Source organism: Rissa tridactyla, chromosome 4 (assembly GCF_028500815.1).
Source record: "Rissa tridactyla isolate bRisTri1 chromosome 4, bRisTri1.patW.cur.20221130, whole genome shotgun sequence".
Classification (NCBI taxonomy): Eukaryota; Metazoa; Chordata; class Aves; order Charadriiformes; family Laridae; genus Rissa; species Rissa tridactyla.
The window spans coordinates 72,838,694-72,859,998 of NC_071469.1; the positions used below are offsets into that span (position 1 = coordinate 72,838,694).

General features: G+C 62.5%; 1 protein-coding gene across 3 annotated transcripts; it reads left to right on the forward strand.

Annotated features, from left to right (window-relative positions):
- The first annotated feature begins 3,022 nt into the window (after window positions 1–3,022).
- On the forward strand, window positions 3,023–21,290 carry HSD11B2 (hydroxysteroid 11-beta dehydrogenase 2). 3 transcript variants are annotated; one of them, XM_054198419.1, is made up of 5 exons: window positions 3,023–3,307; window positions 18,128–18,340; window positions 18,582–18,767; window positions 19,460–19,597; window positions 20,115–21,290. In XM_054198419.1, the coding sequence occupies exons 1-5, from the start codon at window positions 3,037–3,039 to the stop codon at window positions 21,239–21,241; spliced, it is 1,935 nt and encodes a 644-aa protein (XP_054054394.1). In that variant the 5' UTR covers window positions 3,023–3,036; the 3' UTR covers window positions 21,242–21,290. The 3 variants fall into 3 exon arrangements, with proteins under 3 accessions (XP_054054394.1, XP_054054396.1, XP_054054395.1); XM_054198421.1 differs by having other exon boundaries at window positions 20,080–20,581; XM_054198420.1 differs by lacking the exon at window positions 3,023–3,307 and adding an exon at window positions 16,362–16,550 and having other exon boundaries at window positions 20,115–21,277.
- The last annotated feature ends 15 nt before the right edge of the window (window positions 21,291–21,305 follow it).

The following is a 21,305-nucleotide window of genomic DNA, read 5'->3' on the forward strand; positions in this document are numbered from 1 at the left end:
CCGAGTACGGAGACTTGGTGAAATATTAAAGCAGGAGCTTAATAAAGCGAGCCCAGCGGCAGCAATCACCCTGTGTAATAAACCTGGAAAGGAGAGGACTTTGCCCCCCCTGGCCGGGGCGGTGCAGGGAGCTCCTGCCAGCACTCCCGCGCGGTGGCACGGAGCTGGCGCTGCACGGCAGGGCTTCCCTCGGGCCGCTTGGCTCTGGGGCAAGCCAGGAGCCGAGCTTCCAGCACTGCCGCGCCGCAGCCCCGCAATACCAACAGGTAGCCGGGTGTCAGGGTGCTGCCCGCCCCCGGTGGCCAACAGAGAGCGGGGTGCTGAGAAGTGGTTTGGGATCACCCAGGGGTCATCAGCCACACGTCGTAGGAGAGTGGTTGGGGAAGGGATTCCCACCTTACCTCCACCGGGAGAAACCCCAGCGCGGCTGGCCAAGGCACCGGGACCCAGGCGGCACATGGGCCAGCGCCTGTATGATGTTCCTGGGCAGACAAGGAGGTCCTGGGGGCACCACCCCACGAGGGGAGTCCCATGGGACGCTGGTGGCACTGGTTCTGGCTCTGGGAACCCACCCTCTGATCAAGCGGGGCTGGACGCACTGCCGCTTCCTCCTGGGAAGCTCTGCCTGGCGCCAGCACCGAGCCATGCCGTGCCGGGCTGAGCTGTGCCCAGCCATGCCATGTCGAGCCGTGCTCAGCCGAGCCGAGCCGAGCGGTGCCTACCTCGGGGGTAGGTGCTGTAGGTGCCATGACACCTTGAGCCGCGCTAAAGCACGTCAAGCCATGCTGCACCGAGCTGAGTCGAGTGGAGCTGTGCCTGCTGGGGTGGCAGGATGTCCCCAGCCATGCTGAGCTCAGCTGAGCTGAACTGAGCCACGCCAAGCAGAGCCATGCCTAACCTAGGTGACATGATGTCCTGAGCCATGCCGAGCCCTGGGGAGCCAAGCCGAACTGTGCTGAGCTGAAGTGTGCCTGCTTGAGCGGTGGCATCATGTCCTGAGCCATCCCGAACCGAGCTGAGTCAAGCCGAGCCATGCTGTAGGAGGCACGATGCGCTGAGCCACGCTGAACTGAGCTGAGCCGTGCCTACCTAGGTAGCACGATGTCCCCAGCCGTGCTGTGCCAAGCCATGCCAAGCTGGACTGTGCCTACCTAGGTGGCATCATGTCCTGAGCCATCCCGAACTGAGCTGAGCTGAGCTGTAGGTGCCACGATGTCTCAAGCCGGGCTGAACCAGCTGAGCTGAGCCTATCTAGGTGGCACAATGTCCTGAGTTACGCTGACCCGAGCCGTGCCGAGCTGAACTGTGCCTACCTCTGTGGCATCTTGTCCTGAGCCATCCTGAACTCAGCTGAGCCAAACCAAGCTGTGCTGTAGGTGGCACGATGTCCTGAGCCGTGATCAGCCAAGCCAAGGCGAGCCGTGCTGAGCTGAACTGTGCCCGCCTTTCCGAACCGAGCCGAACTGAACCGAGCTGAGCTGTGCTCAGCTGAACCAAGCCGAGCTGAGCCGTACCCACCTAGGTGACACGGTGTCCCCAGCTGGGCTGAGCCAAGCTGTGCCAAGCCGAAGTGTGCCTGCCTAGGTGGCATCACGTCCTGAGCCATCCTGAACCCAGCTGAGCCATGCCCACTGAGGCAGCACGATGTCCCCAGCCGAGCCCTAAGTGTCCCAGTGCCTCACCAGGCTCCATGCTGCCATCCCCAGCCCCGCTGCCCTGTCAGGGTGCCGGTGGGTGCTGGTCAGTGCCGGCGGGGTGCCGGCGGGTGCCAGTGGGGTGTTGGGGGGGTGTCAGTGGGCGCCGGTGGGTGCCAGCAGTGCCTGGTGGGTGCCAGTGGGTGCCCGTGAGTGTTGGTGGTGCCTGGTGAGTGCCGGCAGATGCCAGTATGTGCACGTGGGGTGTCGGTGGGGTGTCGGTGGGTACCAGTGGGTGTCAGTGGGGGCCGGTGGGTGTCAGTGGGTGCCAGCAGTGCCTGGTGGGTGCTGGTGGGGTGCTGGTGGGGTGCTGGTGAGTGCCAGTGGGGTGTTGGTGGGGTGCCGGCAGGTGCCAGTGGGTGCCAGTGAGTGCCAATGGGTGCCGGTGGATGCCAGTGGGGTGCTGGTGGGTGCCCGTGGGGTGCCAGAGGGTGCTCTTGGAGTGTCCCTGGGTACCAGTGAGTGCCAGCAGTGTCTGGTGGGTGCTGGTGGGTGCCATCAGTGCCCAGTGAGTGTCGGTGGGTGCCTGTGAGTGCCAGCGAGTGCCAGTCCGGTGCTAGTGGGTGCCCATGGGTGTCCGTGAGGTGCCAGTGGATGCCGGTCTGATGCCGGTGGGTGCCGGCAGTGCCTGGTGAGTGCCAGTGGGGTGCCCATGGCTACCTGTGGGGTGTCAGTGAGCACTGGTGGGTGTCTGTGGGTGCTGGCAGGTGCCCGTGGGTGCCAGTCCGGTGCCAGCAGTGCCTGGTGGGTGCCGGTGGCTGCCCATGGATGCCGGTGATGCCTGGTGAGTGATGGCAGGTGCCAGTAGGTGCACATGGGGTGTCGGTAGGGTGCCGGTGGGTGTCAGTGGGTGCCAGCGGTGCCTGGCGGGTGCCGGTGGGGTGCCCGTGGGGTGTCGGTGAGCACCGGTGGGTGCCGGCGGTGCCTGGTGAGTGACAGTGGAGTGCCCGTGGGTACCTGTGGGGTGTCGGTGAGCACTGGTGGGTGCTGATAAGGTGCCCGTGGGTGCCGGTGGGTGCTGGCAGTGCCCGGTGAGTGACAGTGGGGTGCCCGTGGGTGCCCGTGGGGTGTCGGTGAGCACCGGTGGGTGCCGGCGGGTGCCCGTGGGTGCCGGTCGGGTGCCTGTCCAGTGCCCGTGGGTGCCGGTCCGGTGCCGGTGGGTGCCGGTGGGTGCCGGTCCGGTGCCGGCGGGTGCCGGCGGTGCCCGGTGCCCCGGCGCGGTCCCGCCTGTCTCCCATTGGCGGGGGCGGTGCCGTCCCCGCCCCTTTCCCCCCCGCCGGGGCGGTTATAAACGGGCGCGGCGGGGCCGGGCGCGGCGGCAGCGGCGGGGCCGGGGCCCGGGATGGAGCCGGGGCTGGAGCGCTGGGCGTACGGCGCGCTGTGGGCGGCGCTGGCCGGCAGCCTGGCGCTGCGGGCGGCCCGGCGAGCCCCGGGGCCGGGCCGGGGGCTAGTGGTGCCCCTGGCCTTGCTGGCCGGGCTGCAGAGCCTGTGCCGGGCATGCTTGCCGCTGCCCCTGGGGCTCGCCCTGGCCGCCGCCGCCGCCTGCCTGCTGCTGTGGTGGGCATCGCCCCGCAGGCTGCTGCCGGTGGCGGGCAGAGCCGTCCTGGTCACAGGTGAGTGAGGGGACACGGCCTCAGCCACCCCGTGGCACTCCCCGTGTGGGGTCGGTGGGGAGCGGGGCGTCCCCGTGCGAGCGGGGTTCCCCCCCCGGGTGCCATCCCGTGGGCAGAGCAGCACGGCCGCCGGCTTACCTGCTCCGTGTCCAAGGTGTACCTGAAGCAAGGAGGCTTTAGAGAGTGGCCTTGGCCCCTGCCAGTGGCTCCTCGCCTTCGAGCATCGACCACCGATGCCGGGAGCTGCATCCTTCGAAAGCCGGGAGATTGAATGGGACACGTGGTGGGGCTGGCACAGAGCCGGATCGCTGGTTTGGGAGCACCTCGGCTGTCCTCTCCTCCCCTCTGGAGCCACGCTTGTTCTTAGAAAGCTTCTCGTGGCATTTCTAAAGGCTACAGTGGAGCTGGCTACCTGGGGCTGAGCACTGCTGTTTCATCCGCAGCTCTGTCCTTGGAGCTGCTGGGGACAGATGTGGCTGTTCCTTCTCTTTGTGGGGACATCCCTGGGAAGGGCTGCTCAGCTGCTGCCCAGCTCCTTGTTGGGCTGCCTGGCACGGCTCCTCCACGGGGATGGTGGCTGAGCTCCCAGCCCGGGCTTCTGGCTGAATCTCTTTGGGATACCTTGGGATGTAAGTGCTTGTCCCTCTCCTACCTTCTGGTGGTGGGACAGGAGGAGGATGATGAAGGTGGCTGGGGCCAGCGGGTGCTTTGCTGTGAGGTGGTGGATGGCAGCAGGCACGGGGTGAGGAGGAAGTGCTGGAGCCAGGGCGGGTGATGTGTGCTGGGAGAGTGTTGCCACCTCCACATGGATGCAGAGGTGAGGGAAACCCACGGACACAATCCTGGCAGCGCTCCCAAGGATGCGAACCTGCATCCTGGTGGCAATGTCTGGGCTGGGCTTGGAGATCCCCAAGTTAGAGAAGGGGGTTTGCACGTTTCCTAAGAAAATTTGGTCCTGTGGCAGGGACTTCCTTTGAGAAGGAAAAACGAGAGCCGGGTCCCTTGTCCAGCCCTGGCGCCGGCGGGAAGCGGACAGAGGTGTCTCCAGAGGAGGAAGCTTGGAGGAGCAAGGCAGTGGATGAATGACTGATTCAACTGAGTGAAGGTCAAAGCCGCGCTGGGGCAGAGCTGCCCGGGGAGGACATGTCTGACAGCCACGCGCTCGCAGGTGCCCTGTGGCACGCCAGGTCATGCCAGCCCTGGCTCTGTGGCACTGCCTGTATAATTAGTGAGTCAGTGGCTGGAACAAGGTGTTCTTGCCCTGGTGCGTTGAGGTGACACCTCTGCAGCTCCGGTGTGTTTGCTCTCGGCTGTAAATACTTTGTGGTTTTACAGGTTCGAGGCGCAGCCCGCGGTGCGGGATCGGCCTTTCCTGGCTGCGGCTCCAGCAGGTGCCTGCCGAGGGGCAGATGTGAGGGCTGCTCTGCCTGGGACAGCATCCCTCGCCTGAGTATTTGCAGAGTAATTAGCCTGATTCTTTTGCGGATTAATTCCAGACACCTCCTGGCAACTGGGTATGGAGGCGTTGCTGGTGTCTCCCGGGCGGGGGGGGGAATCAGTGCAGGGGTGAGCTCTTGGAGAAAGGCAGCCTGGCCTTCCTCCTCTTGCCCGTGGGAAGCAAAACATGACAGCGGGAGAAGCGCGGAGTTGGGTGCCTGGGGATGCTGTGAAGGTGCACGAGGTTGGGGACAGGCCTTCTGCCATGCTGGGTGTCCTGCTGGACCCTGCAGGTCAACTGAGAAATGCAACAAAGTCCCCTGCCGTGGAGCAGCGCAGGACCCAGCCCAGAAAGCTTTGGGCATCCTTTCCTCTTGTATGCACTCCTTGGCCCTCAGCTTAATCCTGCGGCAGGGTTCAACGGCTGCATCTCCTCGTTGAGGTGCCCCAGCTCTTCCAGCTTCCCCCTCTGGGCGCGACCCCAAGCCGAGCTCTGCACGTGATGCTCCAGCCCCATGTGCTGGTCTGGATGGCGCTGGCTAATCAAAACTTCATTTACGGGAGGGCTTGAAGGGGAAACGAGCTGTGCAGCGCGGTGGGAAAGCAGCAAAGCAGATGCAGAGCTGCTGCACAGCAGAGCTGCTAGCCCTGCGGTGGCAGCAGGGACTTGAAAGTTGTGGTGTTTCCCCTCGGCTACAGGTTTGCATTTCAGGTCTTGCGCGTGAGGCTTGGCCGGAGCAGGGATGGGCAGCTGCCTGCCCCTGCCTGCTGCCGGAGGGGAGCGAGGAATGCTGCGGTTTCCTATGCTGCTTCCCCTGGGCTAGCAAAGTAGGTGGCCACTAGTCCCTGCGGTGCTGTGTTTATCCGTGGCTGTGACCTCAGGGCTCTTTGCGCTGCATCCTGGCTATCCGGCTTCTCCGGGAGCGTGGCTCCGGCTGGGGTTGGGGGGGCAAGGAAAGCGTTAATCCTGCCTTGCTGGGGGAGGTCACAGCTGTTTGCGGTGGGGAGGAGAATGCCCTCCTGTGCAGCTGGGCTGGGAGAGGTCAGCCCCGGCAGCATGGGCAGGATGAGGAGGGGAGCCGGGATCAGCTGCTCCAGCCCAGGGCTGGGAGGGAGGCAGCAGCCATCTCCACGCTGTCCCGAGCCAGCCTGGGAGGCCAAACCTTCCTCAAAAATGAGCCCACGGCCCAATGCAGGCTTTGGGCGAGCGTGGGAAGCTGCAGGGACCCCCGCGTGCCTGCGGTGTGGGGAAGCTGCCCGGCCCAAGGCTCATCCATCACCAGTGGGGTGGCTGGTACCCGGCATCCCTCCACGCAGGGATGCGGTCAGGGCACCCTGGGGTGCCGATGCTGGTGGGCCGGTGGTGCAGGCGTGTGACGGCGGCTGACCAGGAGCAGCCTTGCTCCCAGCGTCAAAGGGCTGGTTTCTGCGTGCGCCTGCCCTTTCCCGAATCTAAAACCAGCACTGTTGGGTGCCCTTGGGTGCCATGGGGTCCCCCTGAGCTGTGTGAGCGAAGCGAAGGGGTGTTGCTTGTATCCCCCATCTCCTTGCTATTGGGAATTGACATAAAAGCACTCTGGCCTCGAGGGGGATGGTCTGGGAGAGCGGCCTCAGCGGGAGGTGATGAGCCCATTGCTGGGCCCCTCCCGATCCAGGCTGGCAGCACTTCGTGCAGGGTTTGGTTTTGAGCTGGGTCGGCTCAGACGTGAGCCCAGATCATCCTTTGGGCCCTCTGGTCTTAGCGGATGCCCGGGAGATTCGGCGATTCCACGGAAACCAGCCGACACAGAGGGGTTTTAGGGTTTGGAGGCGGCGGAGGGATGGCCGTGAGCATCCCGGCGCTCCGCTGTGCAGCTGGAGCGGTTGCGAGCCCCTCGCTGTCACGTCGCTCTGGCGTTTTTCAGACAGTAGCTAATTGCCTGATTTATGCAGATCCTTGGAAAAGACCGCATGCAAACCATAGACCCTGCAGGGTTTTGCCGGAGCAGAGGGAAGACATGAGGTGTGTAGCAAGATATTGATTTTTTTCCACTCCAGCTGGGCTGGAGAAGTTGAAGGCAGCGGATGGTTCCTCTCTCTGTGGAGTTTGTACCTGAATTAAACGGCTCCGAAATAACCCAAAGCCATAAGACTGCTGCCTGGGGGAGGTGGTTTGGGTCCTTTGCATCCTTCTTCCTCCTCGGTGGAGCCTACAAAGCCAGGAGGCACCTGCGGACCGGTGTGTCCCCCAGCAAATCATCTTGGTGAACAAAACCAGTTGGCAGGTCAGGCTGCTCCGGAGCCAAACCTGCCACGTTCGCCTTTCTTCTCCTCCTTCCCCGCTGCAGGGGAAACCCGGGTTTTCCTGGTGAGGCTCTCTTGTTCCAACTGCATGCCCCATTAATGATCTGAAATGGGTCAGAGCTTTCAGATCGCGCTCAAGGTTAACAGAGGTTTTGGAACTCGATCGTAGTCAAGCGGAGCTTCAGCGTTTCCCATGGACTCAACAGATGTGGAAGCATCTGGTGACTGCGGCAGAACGGAGTGATTCAATCCAGATGTCGGGATTCTCACTGTTCTGCCGCCAAGGTAAATCACTTTCCTTGGTAAAAGAGTAGCATCACTCCCATCCAGGCTTTGATGCTGGTTTAGACCCATTTTTCCAGCTAAACCGGGCGATTGAGAGAGATGTCAGGGGTCTAGGCTTTGGGGCTGTTGAGTGATGCTCCGGGCATGGCCGGAGCACCAGCACGAAGCGCTTGCAGCCTGGTTTTGGGGCTGAGCCTGCCAGCAGCCTCACCACCAGTAAAGCTTCACGCAAGGGCACTCCAGGTCTCCATAGGCGGCTTCCACTCGGCTGCTGGAGCCCGTCAGCCGGCTGGGCGGTACCCGGGGTCTTCCCTGGGTTAAGCGCTGGCTGAAAATCAGCTTGTTCCCTGGAACTGTGCTGGTTTTTCCAGGATCTATTAAAAATTAACAGCAGAGACAACTGCTGCTCCAAGCTATGGGGAGGACAGGACCAAAATCAAACTGCAAACCTGCTGTAACAAGCAACCTCTTGCTTATTAAAAAAAAAAAAAAAGTGACATTTAACTCTCTAGTTAGGGGTTTTGCTGCCGATTTCTGGGAGGAGAGCAGGAAACCTGCTTTTTCTACCTCTCTTTGCAGGGCTGAAGCTCTCCCCCAGCTCTTTCAGCAGCCCTCCATGGCTGTAGGATTCTTCTTCCCCTCGCTGGATTTCTTCAGAAATAGAAACCTACCCCTGCTTGCCACAGATGTTTAGATACATACCCTCAGTTTTTTCTCACATATCTATTAAACAAGCACTTTTGAAGCCCGCTAACCTGTCGGGGTGGTTTCTTTTATCACCGCTAACCAGAAATGATGAGCGCAGCTAATTGGGAGGAAAAGCGCCTAGAAGTTGCGGCCCGTGGGAGAAGAGGGTTGGTAGAGAAACCCAAGAGCTGGCTCGACACGGCGCTCGGCGTGGGGTCACGCGGGGACATGAGAGCAGCGGCGCAGTGACTTCCCTGCAGAAATGAGATTGTCAGATGGGAACGGATGCTTCGGGAGGAGGGACATGTAGGCAGTTGCTGCCCTCTAGTCCGATGAGCAGCACGTCTTCTAACGAGGCCAGGGATTGCGTTACCCACCCTTGACTCTCGCTCCCCTCGAGCTTAGAGAGGAGTCCTGTGGCTTGACCACGGGGATGGTGGGCTCGGCCAGCCAGGGTTTGGCTTGAGTATGGGTGGTGTAGGGGAGGGTCTTCAAGGTGCCTCCACCAAGCCTGGGCAAGCGTTTGCCTTCTTCCCACAGCCTTCTTTCGGTGCTGGTCCGAAACCCCAGCTTGCCCAGCTGCGGGAGGAAAGGCTGCAGGGCTTTCATACCCCCTCACCTCCCCACGTCCCTCCTGCCATCTCAGATCTGAGATGCTGTTGCCAGGTGGGAAATGCCAAGAGGGTTGCTGTCATGCTGCCAGTGTGTGCTCTATAGGTATATTTTGGGACTTTTTTTTTTTCTTTTTAAACCTTGCCCGGCGTGTACCTGTTACCACCTTCTCCGGTTCCCCCCGGCAGCTATGTGACATCTACCGTCTCCAATCCTCGTTCTTCTGTCCCAGCCTCCGCGTGCTTCCATGTGCGACATATCACTGCAGCTTCCTCCTTCCCTGGAGAGCTGCCAGCCCTGGAGCCTTATCAACTTTCCTGTTGGGAACTGGCTTTCCCACCCCCCCCCCCCCACCCCCACCACTCCCCGCCTCGCACATGGTGCCATCCCAGGATTTGCTGGCTCTAAGGCTGTAATCTTGAAAAGCAGTTTTCGGCTTTACGGGCTTTGTGGCGCCGCAGCCTCTTGCTGGGCGGCTGACCCTGGGGAGCCAGATGGTGGGTGCCCCCCAGGCAGGCTGGGGATGGAGAGGAGGGATGGGCTGGTGAGCCGAGGTCCTGGAGGGGAGGTACCTGCCCTGATGTCTTCTGCAGAGGCTTTGGACGTCTGGCCTCTTCTTTCAAGCCTTTCTCTGTTTCTTTTGGCGGTGGTGATCTTCTCGTGATGGGCGTCTCGATTTCCACCAGACATAACCTTGAGCGGATTTGGGATCCCTCCCTACCCAGTTTCTCTACTCTGGTGGTCATACTCCAGTTTGGCATAAAGGTCACGCCATGCACATCCCCATCCCTGGAGGTGTTCAAGGCCAGGCTGGACGGGGCTTGGAGCAACCTGGGCTGGTGGGAGGTGTCCCTGCCCAGAGCAGGGAGGTTGGAACTAGATGATCTTTAAGGGCCCTTCCAACTCTAGCCATTCTATGATTCAAAGAATAAGTCGTGACGCCCTTAAATATGTGCCGCTGGGCTCTTTGAGGGACTTTACAAGGGTGTGTAGAGATAGGATGAGGAGTAATGGTTTCAAACTGAAAAAGGGGAGATCTAGATGAGATCCCAGGAAGAAATTTTTCACCCTGAGGGTGGTGAGCCCCTGGCCCAGGTTGCCCAGAGAAGCTGTGGCTGCCCCATCCCTGGAGGGGTTCAAGGCCAGGCTGGACGGGGCTTGGAGCAACCTGGTCTGGTGGGAGGTGTCCCTGCCCAGGGCAGGGGGTGGCACTGGGTGGTGTTCAAGGTCCCTTCCAACCCAAACCCTTCCATGATTTGTTTCTCATGACCCTGTCCAAAGACACTGTGCCCAATGCTTATTCCTCTCCAGGGTCCCAAGTACCTGGTGGGGACAAGCTCTATAATCTGGGCTGTGCAGCCATCCCGTGGTGACTTCTTTCCCCCCCTTCAGCTGGTGTGCTGGGCTCTGCCTGCGCTGGCCCAAGCTGAAGGGCACGTGGGGATGATGCCCTGTGTGTCACCCTTCAGCCTGGTTCAGCATCGCGCTCTCCAAGCATGTCCTCCTGGAGGGCCACCTTCATGTATTTTGGGAAAATGCACCCAAATAGTCTTATGATACTCAAACTCTGACTGTGAAAAACTGGTGGGAGGTGCAGGCGGAGGGTGAGGACGGGGGGGGGACAACTTCAATTGGGTACAGAAGGGGCTGGCGTGGCTTGAGGTGGCCATGAGGGCATGGCTCTTAGCCTAAACAGCTCAATGTGTTTCAAAAGCTGTCTTGACTGAGGCTCGACTGGTGCTCACAAGTGTTTTGCTCGATTTCTAAAACAAAACAAACCTGAGCTCGACGAGGACCTGGAAGCTGCAGGAGGAAAAATAAGAGTTGGTGCAACTGCAGAGCCCATCGTGATGTGGGGATGGGCATGGCTTGCAGCTATTTTTCTGCTTGCCTGGGCTTGTGGCGTGTAGCGGGAGTTTATTCTTGTGACAAGGGGAGCGATGAGGTGGCATTTTATAAGCAACGTAAAATTTCATCACCAAAATACTCCTGAACTCTACAACTCTTATTGCAGCTTTATTGTGGCGCTGCAGACTCCGAGATGCTTAACATCATGATCTCCTGGGCTTGCTTTGGAGCGGCTGCTGCGGTCGCCACTGCCCCAGCCTGGCTTTGTCCCTGCTGGCACCCTGTGTCCCAGCCCCCTGTGACTTGTCCACCTCCACGGTGCGGTGGGTGGCGTGTCACCCTGTCCTGTGTGGTAGAACCAGGCAGTTCCGTAGCTGACCTGACCCACCACATGGCCAGAGGTTCTCCTGGTCCTGCGGTGGCTGTGGTGCTTTGCTGTCCTGGCTAGAAATTACCTTGCCTGAGATGTCGCAGGGTGGTGATGGCTCGTGGTGGCCCGTGTAGAAGAGCTGGTCTTCCCTTCTGCTGCTTGTGGATGGCTTAGCCCAGACCTTGGGGATGACCTTCTGCTTCTCCTTGCTGGCTCCTGGGGCCTGATGGGTTATCCCATGTGAGAGGTGGCTATGGGGCTTGCTTGGTGTTACTCTGGGGAAATGCCAGTCCCTGGGGAGCCCTTTTGCAGCCCAGGGATGCTCCCCAGCAGGTGCCCCAGCCGTAGCTTTGCTGCCACCGCATTATTCCCCAGGAGCATCTTCAGTGCCGCATCCCGGCCGTGGCTGATGGAGCTTTCCAGCTTCCCAGCCTGGCCCCGAGCCAGCCTCTCCCTCTCCAGGAGCCCAGATGGACGTGTTATCGGCACCCATCCTGTCGAGCTGTCCCTGGGCCATGGGTGTCCTTCCCAGCGACAGCTCTTGCTGATGGATGGCTTTCGTGTCTCGCCGGCGCCGTGTTCCCAGTTCGCTGTGTTCCCTCTGAAGGTGATTATTAACCCAGTTATCGCTGCAGTTCTTCACAACTTCCTCTTCTCGGAGGAGCATCCATCCACCCAACCCAGATTAGATCTGATGTACAGGCTGTGCCCTTTCCCAGGCGACATCCACGCTGCCATCTCCTCCCGCTTCTCTCTGCCCGTGGGAAGCTCAAATCCTTGACCACGAGAGTCCGGCTGCTCCTTTTGGGGAGTCGATCTCCCCTTGGTGGAGACGGCGGCTGCTGGAAGATCCCATCCGGCCCCGGGACGCGGCGGGTGGCTGCTTCTAGGAACTTTCCTGTGCCCTTTTTCTGCGAAACCCCGAAGCGTCGCTGGGAGGAGAGACGCTTCCTCCGCCCCACCTGTTTGCGAGCCCTGGTTTGGTCCTCGCCGGCAGCAGCATCACCGCCGTGCTGGGGATGGCTTGTCTCCCGGGCTTTCCTGTGCCCATTCCTCTTCCATCTGAGGAAAACTCGGGTGCTTTTGCATCTGCTGACCCTGCTGGCGCAAGCCCTCAGGCTGAGTTTAGCAGGTCTGGGTGCCAAGCTGCCTTCTCAAGAGCTTAAAACCTGCGCTGAGGTGGACTGCAGGCTCCTGGGTGGATCCTGACCTCCTCCAGCATCTGGCCAGGCACTGGCCTTGTGCAGGAGAAGGTGGTTGGGCTCGTTCTGTCCCAGTTGGGCTCTTTGCTGTCACAGCTACACCAGGGCCCTGTGCAACATAATGAGCTCCTGGCTTCGTTAGCTCCACCGGTTGCAAGCAGCATCTGCTGCTCAGCTTTGAGGGGAGGGAGGGATAAGGCATCTGGGTGGCTTTTGGTGACAGTGACGGGGAGGGCTGCAGCTCCCCACGCCGATTTATCTCGCGGCTGCTCTTGTGCCATTGGGTCCCCGAGAGGGACGCACCGGAGTCGGCTCCCGCTCCTGAGAAATGAGCCTTAATTCAGGAGCCATGGGTGCGCCCGTGCCGGCCTCAGGGCTCCTCGTCATCTCTGCCCGGCTGCTTCGGGTTGTCTGGGCAGGAAATCAGATTTTTATCCCCCTTCTCTTTGGTTTGTTAAGCCAAAGATATCTCCCTGGGGTGGAGGCGACGGCGTGTGAGGCTTCAGAAACACTCGGCTAATCCCTTGTAATTCACACCATCTGGCCCTTGTCCCCAGGGCGGGGAGGGGGTCGGGTCACCCCCGTACCCCCCTGCGGTGAGGGGCATCCCCGGCTCTGCCTTCTGCTGTGCTCCGTGGGTCCCCTCGGGGGGCTGGGGACCCGCTGGGGGGACACAGAGGTGGCATTTCACCTCGGGCTGCCAGGAGCTGTCGGCACCCTGGCCGATAATGTCCCTCCAGCTCTGCCATGGGGGTCCCTGGGGAGCCCCCCCTTGGCTCAGGTCCTGCCAGGGGAAGAAGCTGAGGCTTTGCTGGGATGTCCCCTGCTCCAGGCTGCTTGGCTGGGGGGTGCTCACGTGCTCGCCAGGGATTTGGGTCATGCCTGGAGCCACCTCCCTGAGTTTAATTTAATTTAATTAAGCTCGTGGCTTCCCAAAACTGGGTGCTGGGGACCAGCAGCAGCAGCAGCATCACTGGGGCTGCTGCCACCTCCTGCCACCCCAGCCCCATCCGCCAGCGCCTGGGGACGGGTGGCTGCTCCCGGGGCGGGGGGGGGGGCCTCCGTGGGGAGCGGGGACACCCCGCCGCTGGCACGGCACGCTGCCATGCCGGCCACCAGCCGGGGTGTGGTTTCCTGTTGACGGCGATGCCATCGTGATGCGGTGGGGTGGGAGCTTGCCGGTGTCCCTGCCCGGCCCCGCTCCCCTGGCAGGACCTCGGGTGCGGGCCATGGGTGGTCATGGGCGCTCAGCTGCCATGGGCACAGGTGCTCCTGCCGTCTGTCCCCTCCCTCCCCAGCACCCTGCCAAGAATTTGTTCTCTCTCAGCCGGGGCTGACATCACCCCCGTTACTGCTCCGCGCTCCAAACGCGTGCGGCATCCGGGAGGTGTTGGCCGCAGGGCCCTGCCCTGCCCACAGGGACTTCTGCTGGGCGCTTCCTCCTGCCCCATGCAGGGACCCCCCCCCCACTCCCCAACCCCCTTTTGGGGACCCCCGTCTCCTCCGGTGGCACTGTCCCTGCTGCATCCCGCTCCAGCCGCCCTGCTCCCAGCCGCCCTGCTCGGTGCCACCTCGCCCCGGGGCTTCCTCATCCATAGGGTGCTCCCAGGATGGAGCCGGGATGGCCGTCCCCAAGCAGCCAAGCTGGGATCGGTCCCCTGTGCGTCCCCTCGGGCGCCCGGTGGAGCCTCCCCGCGGTGCGGCCAGGCTCGACCCCATCCCGCGCCCGGAGGAGCTGGATCCGAGGCGGTGGCGGTGAATCCTGCCGGGGCCAGAAGGCAACACCTCCGAGCAAAATGTCAGCCATGTTTAGCTTGGCATCCCAGGCAGGATTTGAGCTTGAGCCTATGGAAACAAGCAGCTCAGCATGTTAATCCGCTCGGCCTCGGCGCTTCGGCTCCCCTCCGACTGACGGTGTCCTTGAGCCCCGTGCCGTCCCGGGGCTGGGAGGTTGGTGACAGTGGTGGCTGTCTTGGCAAGGCATCTCGGGCAGGCTGGTGGGACACACAGCCCAAAAGCTCTGTGTGGCAGGTGGGATTGATGGCCTGGTGTTTGGGGAGCGGAGGCAGGGCTGGGAGTGGGGGGGGCATGCGGGGCCCTCAGGTGATGGCTTGCAGAGCTGGGGAAGGGATGATGCTGCTCCGGGTGTCCGACTCAGCTGACAGGCACCCGGTTGCCTCCGGGCTTGGCGAGAGATGGAGCGTCCCTCAAGGATGCCCCGCGGCCGCTCTTGTCTCTGGGTGGCCATAGGGCTGCCAGGGCTGACCCGGGGGGAGCTGGTCCATCAGAGGGATGCTCAGTCCTGGGGGAAACCCCTTCCAGCTTCCATGCCGGGGTCCCAGGCTGGGGTTGCCATGGAGGGAGCAGCTCCCGGCACCCACCAGGCTCTGAGCAGCCCCCCGGGGCTTCTGACCACCGAGGTTTTGCAGGTCTGTGCTGGTCCTCTCCCATCATGTGTGGCCCAGGGATGAGGATGGACAGCTTGTGGCTCAGGGATGAGGATGCTCGGTTTACAGCACAGGGATGAGGATGCTCGGCACGTGGCGTTGAGGATGAGGATGCTCTGCTTGTGGCTCAAGGATGAGGATGTCCAGCTTGTGGTTTGGGGATGAGGATGCACAGCTTGCAGCTCAGGGATGAGGATGCTCAGCTGGTGGCTCGGAGAGGAAGATGCGTGGCTCGTAGCTCCACAGCTTGGGGATGAGGATGCACGGCTCACAGCTTGGGGATGAGGATGCTCCGCTTACGGAGCAGGGATGAGGATGCAGAAGTTGCAGCTCAGGGATGCAGATGCTCAGCTCACAGCTCCGGGATGAGGATTCCCGGCTCACAGCTCAGGTGGTGAAGCCCCTCCTGCATTGGCATCACGCTGAGTGCTGCAGACCCGTACCGCCAGCCCTCCATCACGTACCGTGCCGGCGGTGGGTGCAGGGGCGGGGGGTTGGTGGTGGTGGTCGTGTTATCACCCATTTCAGCTCTGTTCAGCAAACCGCGGCGTTGATTTGGAGCGCGCGTCCGTGCGCGGCAGCCTTGGTGCTGGCTGCTGGAGCGGCGCAAATACCCGAGATGGCAAAAAAGCCAGCGCCGTGCCGCGCCTGACTCACCTGAAATAAATGTGCCCGTACCAAACCGGGACTGCGGCTTCAACCGGCGGCTCGCGAGCCCAGCCCAGCTCCCCGGCAGCGAGGAAGCTCGCGCGGTGCCCACCCCTGCCATGGCCGGGCAGATTGGCCGGTAACCGCGGGGCTGGCACAGCTCAGCCCCTCCGGTGGCTCTGCTTTCACCGGCGAGGGGCTTCTCTGGGCAGCGGGCACGCGATGCTGTGTGGTTGGTCCTCTTCGCCCCCCCCAGAGTAGGAGGGAGGGCACCCAAACAGCGATGCCGGAGGCCAAACCTTTTTTGCTTGCTCAAGATCGATAAAGCTGGGGCTGGGGGCAGGGAGGAGGTTGTTGTGCCAAAATCCCAGCAAGGCTGGTGCGTCCCAGCTCCTGGGCAGGGGGGAGGGCCACCACACCAGCTGGAGCTTCTGTGAAGTCCCCAGGAATTGCTGCCCACCTGCTGCTCCCGCAAAAAGCCAGCTGGCCCCCGGAGCGGGCGTTTGCCCCCCGCTTGCCGAGCCTGCGGAGCGCTGCTGGGTTTTGCAACTCCTGCTGCAGCAAAAGCCTCTGGCTGCCGGCCCGGGGTGAGGAGTGGCGGGGGGGGTGAGACTGGGGCTTCGAGCTGCCTGCCCTCCTCCGCCGCCCTCCCTGTGCTGGGCTTCTCCTCCGTTCGCTCCGACCGCCGGCACGGATGCAAAAAACCGGTTGGCAGGCGGGAAGCCGGGATGGGAGGGAGCTGGCGCCGGCGTCTCCTCGTGATGCAGCATCCTCGGAGGGCGGCGTGCCCAGCGCCAGCCTCGCCGCGGCCGCACAGACTGTCCGGCTCCGGCGCCGCCAGCAGGACCCGGCCAGCGGCCCAGGCTCCCGCGCCAGCCCCGGCGTGGCCGATGGCTCGTGTGCTGGTAGCCCACGGGGAGTGAGCGTGACCCTGGGCGAGCTGCCATGCTTCGGGGGCCACATGTGACGGTCCCAGCGGGTTTAATTGTCCCTCCCTGTGCTTTTGGCCATGCCTGAGCGCGGCGCCTGGGAAGCCGAGCAGCGCCGGAGACCTTAAATAACACCAGAGCATCCTCGCCCTCCTGGCCCCAGGCCTCCCGCCAGCATCCCAGGAGGGTTTTTTTTTTTTTTTGGTTTTTTTTTTTTTGGTGGGGTTTTTTTTGTGTGTGTGTGAATAAATTAAAACTTCGGAAACAAACCCTCCGACCGCCCCGCTCCTCTAAGGCAAAACAAGCCCTGCCTGGCTCGGAAAGCACACGGCCATGTTTGCTCCCTCCTTGCCAGACTTGCCCGAAACAAGACGGCAAACCTGTCTCTCTCGGGTTTTTGGGATGTTTCCCGGTGTTTTGAGGCTCGGGAGGTGATAGGGAGCTTCATGTCTGGACTGGAAGCTTTCCTTGCCGGCTGGGGCGGGAGCAGCGCAGGTAACCGTGTCCTGGCGGTGGTGGCGGGCAGGGTGCTGGCCGTGGCGAGCCCGTGGCCGCCAGCACTTTTATTTTCAAACCTTATCTTTATTGCAGTTTTCTCCTGCCCTGTTGGGAAAGGCGAAATGCACCTTATCTGGCCGGCTGCTGGCAGCACGGCCTGTTCCCGGAGAGGGGAGAGGCGGATGTGCCGCGCCGGCAGCCCATGGCACCTTCGGCATCCCCTGCGGCACTGGGGATGGTGCCGGGGGTGATGCTGAGCTGGCCCGGCATACACCCATCATGGTGTTGCATGGCTCTGCAGGGAAAAGGCCGGGGGTGGGAGGGGGGTGTCCCTGCAGCCCCTTCCTGCCAGCTGAGCACCGCTGGCGTGCGTTATCGCTCTGGCCTCTGGCCAAGGGTTTTATTATGGGTTTCTGACGCAGCAATAAAGTAAAGCCCGCGGACGGTTTAGCTGTCGCCCCCAGAGCCGGAGCCGGCAGCACCCCAGTCCCTGTCAAAGGGGGGTGGGGTGGGCAGCTGGTCCCCGTGGCCACCCCGGGGCTGGCAGGAGGGGTGCTGGGAGCCCTCCAGCGTCTCCTGGAGCAAGTGGCAGTGCCCAGGGCCACCATCGCGTCCATCCCAGGGTGGCTCCAGGTGCGGGATAGGGTCCTTTTACAGGGATGCACTAAGGAGCACCCAAGGGTGCCAGGCAGGAGGGTGCGGGAGCCGTGGGGCTGCCCCCGCAGCGCTTCCCTGTTAATGGTTAATGTGTCTGGGCAGCGGTGGCGGCGCGGGCTCCCTCCGAGCTATCAGCCCTGCCATCGGCCCCGGGAACAGCCTGTACCTTGCTGTTTGTTTGTATCCCGGCCACCGGCCCCGCGACACCCAACTCCTGCCCGGGCTGTCCCCCAGCCACCCTGCCGGTGGCTCTGCGGGTGACGGTGTCACCTGCGGTGCCCCTGCTCGAGCTGAGGTGGAGGAGACGAGGCTGGGACCAGGCACGGCAGCACCCAGTGCTCCCCGGCGTGGGACATCCCCGTCGGATGCTCCCTTGAAGGATGCAGGGTGGCAGGAGCAGGACAGGAGCCGCCTTTTTAATTTTTTTCCTCCCCATTTTTAAGCCCCTTGGCACCCCAGCTTCCCTTTCTGGGAGGCGAAAAAGCGTTCAGGGAAAGGCAGCATCTTTGGGGATATTTGGGGGTGGGGGGTGGTGGTGGGGGTGATGCCTCCTGCCCCACATCGCTGCTGGGTTCTGGGCTGTCCCGGGGGCCTCGTGCCTGCGGTTTTACGTGTGCCTCGCATCACAGAGGCGCTTGGGGCGATGGGGTTGCAGATAAGGGAGTGTTTTCTTCCTCCCCTGTGCGCGATAGGAGAGAAAACAGCAGCTCCGCGACCTGCAAATGCCCCAGGCCAAGGTCACATCCCCGGCAGGTCCGGAGCAGGAGTGGGGGCGGCGAGCTCCGAGCAGGGAACCGGTGTCAGGGGGTTTGGTCCCCAGGGATGGAGAGGCAGAGCTGGGGGTGGTGGGGGGGTCGTCCCTGGGGGCTGGGGACAGCCGTCAGCGGCCACTGCAGGGCTCCTCTCTGCTCTCCCAGGCTGCGACTCGGGCTTCGGGCAGGCAACAGCGCGGCACTTGGACGCCATGGGCTTTCGGGTGTTCGCCAGCGTGCTGGACCCGCAGGGTGCCGGGGCCCAGGAGCTACGCAGGAGCTGCTCGCCGATGCTGACGCTGCTGCAGATGGACCTGACCAAGCCGGAGGACATCCAGCGTGTCCTGCAGCACATCCAGGAGCACACCAACAGCACGGGTAGGAGCCCTTGGGACCCTATGCAGCTCCCCGGGACCTCAGCTTGTGGCCAGGGTGGCAGTTCCAAGCCTCCATGTGCCCCCCGACCGCGGGCTGCATCCCTGCAGAGGCTGTTGGACAAGCCCAGGGCACCCCGCAATTCCCCTGCAGGACGCCCCCACGATCCGGGGAGCAGCTGGGATCCCCACGGTGGGGGGGTCCCCCATTGTGGGTCACCTCTTTGAGCATCACATCCCCGCAGGGCTCTGGGGGCTGGTGAACAACGCCGGCTTCAACGACACCATCGCCGACGCCGAGCTCTCGCCGCTGGGCAAGTTTCGCACCTGCATGGAGGTGAACTTCTTCGGTTCGCTGGAGCTCACCAAGGGGCTGCTGCCCCTGCTCCGCACCGCCGGCGGCCGCATCGTCACCGTGAGCAGCCCCGCAGGTGAGCAGCCCGCCTTCAGCATGGCCCGGCACCCAGGGCTTGGCTGCGGGTCCAGCATCCCCATGGCGTGATGTGGCTTCCACCGCCCACCCCCAGGCACCTCCGCTTCCAGCCACATCAGGCTGACTCCCTAAGCCCTTCTCCTTGTGCCCTACGCAAGCCCTCCCGGTCCCTGCCAGCCCTCGGGCACGCAGGTAGCGACTCACTCATCCTTTCTTGGACCTGTCGGAGCGGGGCCAGAGGAAGGCCCGGAGATGCTGGGAGGGCTGGAGCCCCTCTGCTGGGAGGACAGGCTGAGAGAGCTGGGGGGTTCAGCCTGGAGAAGAGAAGGCTCCGGGGAGACCTTCCAGCCCCTGCCAGGCCCTAAAGGGGCTCCAGGAAAGCTGGGGAGGGACTCTGGAGCAGGGAGGGGAGCCATGGGACGAGGGGGAAGGGATTTACACTGAAAGAGGGGAGATTTAGCCGAGATCTGAGGAAGAAATTGTTTGCTGTGAGGGTGGTGAGCCCCTGGCCCAGGTTGCCCAGAGAAGCTGTGGCTGCCCCATCCCTGGAGGGGTTCAAGGCCAGGCTGGACGGGGCTTGGAGCAACGTGGTGTGGTGGGAGGTGTCCCTGCCCAGGGCAGGGGGGTTGAAACTAGATGATCTTTAAGGTTCCCTCCAACCTGAACCATTCTGTGATTCTCTCCTGCAAGGTGACCTGCCCTTCCCCTGCCTAGCAGCCTATGGGGCCTCGAAGGCAGCCCTCAGCCTGCTCATGGACACCTTCCGCAGCGAGCTCCAGCCCTGGGGTGTCAAAGTCAGCCTCATCCTGCCTGGCTACTACAAAACAGGTAAGAGGGTCAGCACCCACTTGCCGCCTGCGCCCACAGGCAAAGGGCAGGTACCCTCCGGGGAGGCAGATGGAGCCATGGCAAGAGCAGGTCGCAGTGCAGGATGCAGCTTCTGAGCGTCCCCGGCCACCTCCTTGGGGATGGTGGCCATCCTGTGGCCTTTGGGCTCCCAGCAGGTGAGAGGCATGGTCAGGATCAAGCCCTGACACCAGATCCTCTGCCACTGGCGTCGGCCGGACCAGCTCAGCCGCATTTATGGTACCGTCATCCCAATTGCAGGCAGGATCCAAGACCTCTGGTCCAGTCCCAGGCTATGAAGAGACACCATGGTGCTCCCACCATGGCAGATCTCTGCCAGGATTTCAGCAGGACCTTCCTGGGCGGCTGGGAGGGGACTAGGGGCTGCTGGCACCCATGCCGGGGGGGGGTGCTGAGAAGGGGGGGGGGCCCACACAGCTCACAGGGGGGCCGCGTCCTTGCAGGGACGACGTGCGACCCTGCCTTCTGGAACCTGCAGAAGCAGCGGCTGGTGGCCAGCCTGCCCCGGGAGCTGCTGCAGGCCTACGGCGAGGACTACGTGGAGGAGATCAACCGCCAGTTCATCCAGTTCATGAAGGTGGCGGTGGAGGACCTCAGCGCGGTGGTGAACAGCATCACGGACGGGCTCCTGGCTGCCAACCCAGCCGTGCGCTACTACCCAGGGCAGGGCCTTGGGCTCATGTATTTCATACACCGCTACCTGCCCTATTTTGTCCGAGACTTGTTCTTGAAAGGATTCTTCATCAACCCCAAGCTACCCCGAGCGCTACGGCGAGAGCACCACGACGACGCGAAGAAGGCCTGACCTCGGTCCGCATGCGGTCGCGGGGCAGGAGCGAGCCTTCTCCTGGGATTTCCAGGGACACCGGCCCCCGAGCGCGTGCACAGCCGTCGGCGTCGCCCTCCTGCACCACGGGGGAACAATCAGCACTAGACGTTAAATACCAAATTGCTTTCCAAAATCAGGCAGATCTATTTTCTATCATGCGAGAATCAACGTTTTCTAGAGACCTCATTTTTGTATTTTTTCTAACCGTGCATCCTCCAAGGAGGCCACCCCTGCCTGACTCAGCGGCTCTGCACCACGGGCTGGGATGTACCTCAGGCATTTCTCAGCTACCCAAAATCTTTCTCCCCGCTGCCGGAGCTGCAAGCGTTTGTCTCCACCACCTCTTGGCTGGGTCAGGCCCAGGATCCTGCAGCCACTGCCTCCCTGCCGTTCCTTATACACTCCACATGCTCCCGGCGAGCGCAGGGGCCGAGGCCGGGCTGCAGAGCTCTTCACGAGATGAACTACATGATTGTCACTTTTTAAATAAATCTGTTCTTGATATGCCACCAGGCTCTGGTAGTGTCCTTCCGCGGTGCAGTGCTGCGATGCTTGGGCTGGGATCACAGCTGGCGCCGTGGCAGGAGCCTCACATGGGGCAGAAGATGCCACAGGCAGCCCCAGAAAAGGGGACAGCCTGCCAGAAAGAGCTTGCACCCCCTCCCAAGGCTTCCTTTTGCTTTGCTCTCAGGCTGGGGCAAGGATGGAAGTGGAGGGACAGTGCCACGCATGGACAGTCCCACACAGGAAGCCCAAGCACAGGGCGACAAGCTTAGCAAAGCCAGGGGACGGTGCCACGCATCTCCTGGGCACCCAGCAGCACCCGCAGACCAGGCACCA